The 9,655-nt window shown below is 44.3% G+C and overlaps 1 protein-coding gene across 1 annotated transcript in view; it reads right to left on the reverse strand.

The window, feature by feature from the left end:
• The window catches only part of LOC139734031 (plexin-A4-like), an 86,725-nt gene extending 77,959 nt beyond the window's left edge, over positions 1–8,766 (reverse strand). Inside the window, exons 1-4 of the mRNA XM_071644838.1 lie at positions 7,815–8,766; positions 7,003–7,730; positions 6,272–6,481; positions 673–810 (exon numbers count right to left, since the gene is read on the reverse strand). Of these exons, the coding sequence (XP_071500939.1) occupies positions 673–810; positions 6,272–6,481; positions 7,003–7,730; positions 7,815–8,766 (2,028 nt within the window). The remainder of the gene's footprint in view (positions 1–672; positions 811–6,271; positions 6,482–7,002; positions 7,731–7,814) is intronic.
• Between the last annotated feature and the right edge of the window lie 889 nt (positions 8,767–9,655).

A 9,655-nucleotide genomic window follows, 5' to 3' on the forward strand; every position in this document is an offset into this window, starting at 1 on the left:
GACCTTTGACCCTGACTCCAAATTCCTTAGATAATCACTGCCAATCGGTACATGCATATGTACCAAGTTGCATGAAGATATCTTGAACCATTGGAAAGATATGGAGAAAAAAAGTGAAATTTTAACATTATCATGTGACCTTTGAACTTTGACCTCATGACCCCAAACTCTCTCTGGGAAATCTTTATGTGGTATTACCTTCAGGCATTGCATAGATATGGGGAAAATAGTGAAATTTTGAGCATTTGACCTTGACCTTTTGACCTTTGACCTTGAGCATAGGCACCCAAAAGTTGACAGGCACACTTTCGCCTAATCATACTGTATACATGACAAGTTTCATTATGATACCTCAAACGGTCTTTTAGTTACAATGTCCACAAAATTGATTACGGTCTGAAGGACTGAAGGATGGAAGGACAGACGGAAGGACTGACAGACAGGCAGACAGACAGAAGGATGAATGGAAGGACTGACAGACAGACGGACGGACAACCCAAAAACATAATGCCTCCAGCGACACTTCCTGGTGGAGGCATAAAAACTGTCAGTCCAGACCCAAGGAATGAAATGCTAAAAACAATTATGTGTATTAAAGATTGCTCTTTTTGTAATAAATGATTCTAGAAATGTAATTCTCTTCTTCATATCATTGTCATTCACTACATGTACCTGTGAACCTTCCTCAGAACCAGTTGCCAGTATGATTTGCTCCTTGTCCTCATCCAGAAACACATCTCGTAGAACAGATCCTTGTCCAAGAGAAACATTTTCATACTGGTAGGCGGATGAATCATTCAGTATATGAACCTATTTAAATACACATGTAATAAAAAGAAGACATGATTGTGACAAAATCCATGCTATTCAAAGTTCACGTAGTAAAGTAATCACTCAGTCACTACAGTCATGTTGTTGCATTAGTTGAACATATATCCAAAGCTATTCATAGTTCAATACCGAATGATAATCATGTAATAATAAAAAAGAAAATTGATGAACTTGCATACATGTACGTCACAACATGTATGGTACAGATCATGGTTTATCAAACAGAAACTCCACTCCATCTCCAATTGACTATAATAGAATAGGGCAGAAATTTCATTCAAGACAGATGAAGACACATGGAAGTCTTAAATTCCAAATGTTTTTTTTTTTTTCATAAAATTCAGTCTTCACATACATGTCATGAGTTTTCACCTACTTCTAATGTCTCTTACAGACTTGTAGATAAATTTTTACCAGATTTACTTTCTTTGAATTAGATCCTTACACAAGATATATATCAGTCACATTACAGACTTGTAATAATCTTGTGATAACGACCCTTAATAAGGTGTGGAGTGTTGATGCTAAGTCACTGAGCCAGACCATGATTTCAATATTTTCAATAATTATGTACATACTTGTGTAATAAAGGGAAAACTGTGAGGCATTTAGCTTCTCCAATAGTTTGAATTAGTGGATGGTTGCAACTTACAATTAGTAGTCAACAAAAATATGAGGACTCTAAAAGTTAAAGTCTACTCATTCAATGTCTAAAGCTTCTTCATTTTCACTTAAATCTTTATCGAAGTCCTTTCAATATGGGATGACATTGATAGAACAAAATGACACACAGTGTAATAAGGTGGCAGAATGATAGGTCTATATGCAGTTGTATACAGATATTGACTGGTACGGGGTGGAATATAACATTCTTTGGACCGCCAGAGAGTTATATTTTCCCAAGGGATTATATTTTCCCGAAGCGCACAGCGCTGAGGGAAAATGTGATCACGAGGGAAAATATAACTCCCTGGCATTCCAGAGATTGTTACATTCCACCCCCTACCAGTCGATATCTGTTAGATGGCTTTGTCCTTGATTGTGCTTTACAGAAGAGCCTACACTAACGATGCATAGCCTAACCATTTATACGCTCATGTTAGCCCCACCAGACGCTGTGTGCGCGCTGTCGCGATTTTGTAGTTGTACAGCGGCGACTGGACTGTATACAATGTACCGTAGTTGCTAGTACTGTGTAGGCTCATGTCCTCTAACGACAGTAGGCCCTAACGTTAACATTAGGCTCAAGTCAAGTAACGACGCTTTAGGGCCCTTTAGTTAAATCAGGCTCAGGTCCAAAAGATCAGCAGATGTTCTAGGGTCTACTCACAAAACAAATCTAACTTTAGGCCTGAACGTTTAATGGCCTACTGGGCAATTTTTATCATTTGACATTTGTTTCAGTATTAATCTACAGGTACATTTGGTTGTAGGCCCTAGAACCTATGTGTATGTCTAACGTTAGATTCTAATGTTTGTTAAATGTTGTGAGCTCATGCAGGGCCTACTAGATAGACTCTATTCCAACGTTAGTCCTAATTTAGATCTAACGTTAGGGAGTTTTGACGTCAGAATCTAACATGTTACACGGTCTAACGTTACTTCAGGGGGTTTCACACCAAGCTTTACGTAGAGTTACGTAGTGTTACGTAGTGTTGCGTAGTGACTACGCAACACTACGCCACTATACGCTGTGAGAACGCAACTCTACGTAAGAGGACGCCGAGGGACGCAAAATAGGTACGCAAGATGTACGCAAAAAATTAAACATGTTTAATTTTTTCGCGTACCCTCCGCGTAGAGCTCTGATACGCAGGTTTTACGCAAGTCTACGCAACACTACGCAACTGTGCGCCATCTATACGCAACAGTACGCCACCGAACCCCTTTCACACCAGAGCACTTTTTGTGCTCGCGTATGACATGGCGTAGTGTTGCGTACTGTTACGTAGACATTTGCGTAGACTTGCGTTGACTTGGCGTACATTTTCGTAGACTTGCGTAGGCCTGGCATACATTTGCGTAGTGTTGCTTACAGTTGCGTAGCCTATTATTATAGGTGCAGATTTGGCATTCAAATGCCTGACCCATTTTAGAAAACTGCTTGATATCATTCATTCCATTGGACTCTGAATTGCTGGTGAATGTATAGCCTACTTACCTGTGCTCTTCGAGACTTGTACTTAACTATTTCTCTTCTGTAGGCGTAATAATTGTAAAATGCCGAAAAGGAAGAACAAAAGGTGTGGTAGGAACAAGAATTCTCCTGCTCATTATACATGCCTCTAGTGATCAAAATGCAGACAATTCGCCAGCACGAGTAGACCCAAACGCATTTTCTTCAACCCGTCTGGTTCGTGAAAGCCTATACTTGTAGACTCGCTGCTGGCGAGTTATGCCACAAAATGACAGAGGCTTCATCAGCCAAGTCCTCAGCGTAAGAGCATCATCTCCCACAAGGAAGTAGTCAAATGGCTGCATGGTCATCATGGGGCAGAGGGTCTGCTGCAGGGAGGTTCAGTTTGATGGCTTACTGGCTGTCTTGAAAGGGCTCTAGTTGAACACGGGGCGATCGTTAACGGCCCGTTAACGATCGCCCCGTTACTGTCCAGGCATGCTAACCTGGAAATATCAAACTGCACATTACTTGAGTATGAGACCATTCTGAAGCAAATAATTTTCACACAACAACAGATACAATGTTCTATTAAACGAATCCCACAAGGATTTGAACAATCATCCCCTAGCATTCCCACTGATTCCCACTGATCAGTTACTAGCCATCCCTTTTAATCGAGAAGAAACCTTTGAAATTATAAAACAAATTTCAGGTCTTTGCAGGTTTCTTGATGACAGCATGTTTATAAGCAAATCGAAATCCATATTGTAGGGTCTTGTAGGTATTGTAAACCTTAAAGTTACGGCAGGTTTCAGGTTCCAAAGATTCCAGAAGGTGGCATCTTATTTTGTAATTCTCAGTGCAATTCGTGTCAGGAGTTAATTGAATACCTGTGGCGCCATCCGCATAAAATTGATTATCTTAATGAAGAAAAATCTTCAGCATGCAGTTCTTTCATCAGTTGTTCATATTGCCGATGTATGGATCAACGCCGGATCCAAGGTTTGATCCACACTCTCCTTCTCATTGTTGCAACAGCTCGTTTTCTTCTCTTTTTCCGTTCTTGAAAACGTTCGCATTCTGCGATGCGAATCTGTAGGGCGTCCAAAATGCTGAGGAATTAAAGATACAACCTTCCCCATGATATTTTGCTACGTATTCGAACAGCATGCAAGAGTGAACTAAAAAGCAGAAGGCTAATGTGCTGAAGTAGCCCCGCAGTTTCATTAATTTGTTGATAAATCGATTCTTAATTACAATTGTTATAATCGCTTCTTAATTACGATTGTTATAATCGCTTCTTAATTACAATTGTTATTGTAATCCCTGCAGCATAGACATGCTACTGTATATTATTTCATTAATTTCCTATCATATCGTTGTTAATGCAAGTCAAACGACTGTATTTTAAATCTACTTATGTATGTTGATTTGCAGAAAATAAAGTATCTATCAAACAAAATCAAGCAAATAAATCGGCGGTACGCAACTCTACGCAACTGCAAGCAACTCTACGCGGTCTGTACGCCCGGCCTACGTATATATACGCAACTGTACGCCCGCTATACGCAAAATACGCTACGCGGATACGTGCTTCCTACGCAACCATACGTAACTCTACGCCTGGACTACGCCGGGACTACGCCAGTCCTACGCGTAGCATCAGGATTATTTTTCACGAGTACGCAGGTAATTTCGGCGTAGACGCTACGCAACTCTACGCAACTGTACGCAAAGCCCGGTGTGAAACCCCCTTTAAGTCTATAGCGTCTAAAACTCTAGGTCCACTTGTGGTTTGTTCGATGTAATGTATTGGCCTGGATCTAACGTTAGTCTATTAAACTCTAGGCCTAACCAACGTTAATACAAGATGCATGATGAATTGCCCTCGTTGAAAGAACTGAACTGAACAAAATGTCTCTAGACTATTAACTCGCTTGTTTTAGGCCATGTTTAGTGGAGTTAGAATCCTTATCCTCCAAAATCTTATCGAATTCGTTGTCGTTAATATTATATACAAAACGGGGTTCCATTTTGAAGTGTGAATCCAAACTTCGCGGGCCAAATGATACGTGTATACGTAAACGGTACATTGGGTAGGGCCTACGGTACACTGTACGTAATGTTTAGCTTCCCGAATTCCATCCAGTAGGCAGGCCTGGCGCATGACGCTACTCCACGCCGCGCAGTGCCGTCTACTCTTTCACGTATCGTGTGTGTGTGTGTGTGTGTGTGTGTGTGGTGGGGGGGGGGTGAGTGGGGACAGATTATATCGATCCAGACTGCAGCGTTATCGATAGTAATTGTTTGCTCCCAGTTACCGACGTGGTCCCACACCCTTATATTGGTGTAATTGTTTGTATTTCAACCATAAGAGGGCGACACACATGGAAAAAAATATATTCATTTGACCATGTTGGTCAATATAACGAGCTGGGAAAAAATAACATTTGTGATCTTCGCAAACAGCATCACGGGATGAGCTCTCGACCAATCACATACCAGAAACTGTCTAAGCCATCTAATATTATGCAATATGCACTGTAAATCTTGTATTTTGTACCACTTCTATTTAAAGGACAAGTTCACCTTCATAAAGATAAGGATTGAGAGAATGTAGCAATATTAGTAGAACACATCATTGAAAGTTTGAGGAAAATCAGACAATCCGTTCAACAGTTATGAATTTTTGAAGTTTTTGTGCAGTACCCGCTGGATGAGAAGACTACTGCAGTGTATGAATAACTTAGATGTCACATGCGTACAACAATATAAGGAAAATATAAAGAGAATTTCACAAAATTCCATCTTTTGAAAAAAGTACACATTCCCCTGACTTGTTACCGACAAATGTTATGGGTAATATTATTCCCCCTGCCTTTAGAAAGAGGCAAGTCAAGTGCTCTTTTATTATGCGAAAAAAGTGAAAATATGTTGAATTTTCTTTTACATTTTCTTTATACTGTTGTACGCATATGACTCACAAGCTGTAGTAGTCTCCTCATCCAGCGGTTCCAACACAAAAATTTAAAAAATTCATAACTTTTGCATCGATTGTCCAATTTTCCTCAAACTTTCACTGATGTGTTCTACTAGTATTGTTGCATTTTCTCAATCCTTATGTTTATGAAGGTGAACTTGTCCTTTAAGACCTGTTAGTGTGGGGATATACCGTGGAGTTGGAAGGCTGGCCCAGCATGGATATATTCAAAAAATGTTTGGGAATGTAACCTGGTGGACAGGAAATGAATCAGGTCACTAATGATTCCCCACACTACCGGGTCTTTAAAATTTCCCTGCCTGTGCTGATTTCACTCATACCTTCAACAAGTCACCGTCACTAGTTCCAATGAAAGCCACAGTGTAGTCTCTCTCTGTAGTAGTGATGATAGACGTAGGCTCCACATCAGAGAAGGTAAGTACTGGTGAAGCATTCACAGGGTTCACTCCATTGGCATAGGTGTAGTAAGTGCCATCTGGTGTAACAGCATTGCACTCCACACTTTCCGGACTTGGTAAGTTAAATTGGACCTACCATCATGATAAATACATTAAACATAATTCAGCACAATGTTAAATGTAGGCCTATGGTATTATGATGAATAATTTGAGTTCATATCTACAATATGATTTCACAAATTTATTCTTTTTGTCTTTTAAGTAGAAGCCAAATACTAATGTATCTCCTACCATTTCCTTCTATCTAATGACCACATAAATACATACATGTTTAAAGGATATAATCATAATCATCAATACACTCACCTCCAAAATTGACCAAATTGATATCTTTTATTTTTATCAAATCTGAAATTCTATGATTGGGTAAGTGAGGTAAATTTAGTTCTTTTGTACAGTTTGTCAATAGGGAGCTTTAGATTTTCGCGATGGGGACGTTCAGAGGAAAAAACTAGAAATGTCGCTATGGTGACTGGTAAGCCTCCGCCATAATTATATTATATTGGATGGCTATAAATGGGATACCAGGGAATATTGCACGAGTTCGGGCCAATATTGCACGAATCGAAGATGAGTGCAATATTGACCCTAACGAGTTCAGGCCCTCCATCAGAAGACAGCTCGTCACTGATGCCGTATGTGACGAAAATGCGCCGTAGGGCAATAATGAGTCCATCAGCTCCAGTGGCGGCCTCCTCGACAATGGGCCAATTGCTGTACCTATCCACAATGACGAGGTAGTTATGGCCCTGAAAGTGGAAATAGTCAGCGGCAATGCACTGGAAAGGGTAGGCTGGAGATGCGGGTGGAGTAGGGGGTGCAGCTGGCTGGGATGGTGCCATGCGATTGCAGGAGGAACACCATGTGCGCATCTCAGTGATTGCGGGGGTCATGCCAGGCCAAAATATGGACGATTCAGCCCGTGAGCACATTTGTGTGATACCCTGATGTGCCGCGTGTAAGGCCTGCAGCACGCGGCCACGGAGGGAAGGGGGGATGACTACACGATCACGATACAATGCCACACCGTCAAAATGGGAGAGGGAGTCTCTGAACTGGTGAAACTGGCGAGGGTCAGGCGGGAGGTCATTGCGGTTCTCGGGAAAGCCCTGTTCGATAGCCTCCAGCAGCAGGGACATGGATGGATCACTTGTCATGGCTAGGCGCACAGCATCCCAAGTGACAGATTTGACAATCTCTGTAGGGGCAGAAGCACTTGCTGTGCAGGTCTGGGAAGTGGCCTCAGCAGGGGTGTGTAAGTCAAGCAGGAATCCTGGAGGTAGTGGAGGTGGGGCATGAGTCGCAGCAGGGTCCTGAAGGGCTGCAATGTCGTCGGGGAGAGACAATTGCTATGGTTTCCCGACAGGGTGGCGGGAGACGGCATCGGCTGCTGCGTGGCGGACACCTGGGACATGGACCATCCGGAAACGATAGCGTAGCGACTTTTCTTTCAAGTTGCGAAGACGGGGGTTCGGGATGTCATTAAGGGAACGATCGCCAAAGGTTTTGAGCAGGGGTTTGTGATCAACGGCCACGATGAGGTCAGAGCATCCGATGACGAAGTGGCGAGCCTTGTCTAAAGCATCGATGACAGCAAGAGCCTCGCCTTCTATCGGGGCATAGCGAGACTCTGCATGAGACGTGAAGCGACTACCCACCAGGGTGGTCTTCCAGCCAGTTTTGCAACAGACTGGCCTGGTGGATGAGCATGAGCAGTGTTTCTGGAGGAGCCAAAAGCCGATCCCATCTTTACTCCAATCAGTTGCAAGGCAGGTGGAACGACCCTTGTCGAAGATTTCCACTCCATTGTGAATCTCAGCGATGATCAGGCGTTTGGATTCCTCAAACAAGGAATTCAGCTGTGTGGTCCAAACGAAGGGTGTGTCAGGTTTCAGCAGGGCACGGAATGGCAACATGCGCTCTGCCGAAGCGAAAGCATAGGATACCTGGTTGATCAAGCCAAACCAACTACGGATGTCGGTGATGCTTGTAGGGGTAGGAAAATCGCGAATGGCCCTCAAGAATTGAGGACAAGGTCGAACGGCAGTTGGGGTGATTTCAAAGCCTGCGAATTCCACTGTTTGTTGCGCAAACACAAACTTGGAGGGGTTGAGTGTGATACCATTGCGCCCACAGGTGTCGAGCCAATTCGCGGCCTGGAAGAATGCCTCTTCAATAGAGTCGGACCATATGAGGGTGTCATCCACGCATTTTGTCTTCCTTGGGATGTCGGCAACAACCTCATCAAAACGTCGGCTGTAACCATCACCAGATGCAATGTATCCCTGGGGGGGCAACACAATATCTGTAGCGACCCCAGGGGGTGATGAAGGTCGTGAGGTCCCGGTCGCGCTCATCAAGAGCTATGCTGTGATAGCCATTCCATGCATCAAACACAGTCTTGCGGGTGTGTGGTGGAATGATTCTGGCCTGATGAAAGGGTGATTGGGTGTGGTGGGTCTCGCGAACAGCATGCTGGTTCAACGGCTGGAAGTCAACTGTGCGTCTTGGCTTGCCTGACTTCTTGGGGCAGACCACCATCCTGTGACACCAGGTGACAGGTGTGCCAATGGGGACCGGTTCAATCACTCCGAGTCGAACGTCCTGGTCGAGGCCCGCTTTGACCTACCAGTGGATCGGGACGGGTATCGGGGTGTGGAAGGCCACGGGCTGGGCATTATGGTCCACCATGAGACGCATTGGTGGGCCTGACATCATGGGGAGTGGCTGGTGCTCACAAACATTGAAGGAGCTACTGGCGTAGTACTCCCGTAGCCAGTCCTCGAGCTTCCCACGGTTTTCCTCGGTGGCTGGGAACGGCAACGTAGAAGGAGGTGGGGGTGGTGCGGTGCGTGTTGGGCATTGGCACGGAGTGGGCGTGGAGGACGCTGGGGTGGACAAAGAGGCCGTGGTCCCTGCGGTGGGTTCCTGCCGCTCGTGGATCGTCGGGAAGTCCTTCGGGACCAGCCCCATGGCAACACAAGCTTGCCGGGAGAGGAAAAGGCGGGTGGCAGCATCGCTGAAATAGACAATCTGGCGGGTTTCGACAATCTGCCCTGATGGGGAGGTGCTGGACACCCTGAGCACCAGGGCACCAACAATGTCAATCTTGTTCTCATTGGCAGCAGTCATGTGGAGGGTGACAGGGAGCAGGTGGCGCTTTGTCAGGCCAAGAGTCCGCAGGAGAGAGGTGGGAGCAAGGCAGGATTGGCAGCCAGTGTCAGCCATTGCAAGGTAGTGGACAAC

The sequence above is a fragment of the Diadema antillarum genome, unplaced genomic scaffold (assembly GCF_040938485.1).
Source record: "Diadema antillarum isolate AM-2024a unplaced genomic scaffold, OU_Dant_1.0 seq00000507_RagTag, whole genome shotgun sequence".
Lineage (NCBI taxonomy): Eukaryota > Metazoa > Echinodermata > Echinoidea > Diadematoida > Diadematidae > Diadema > Diadema antillarum.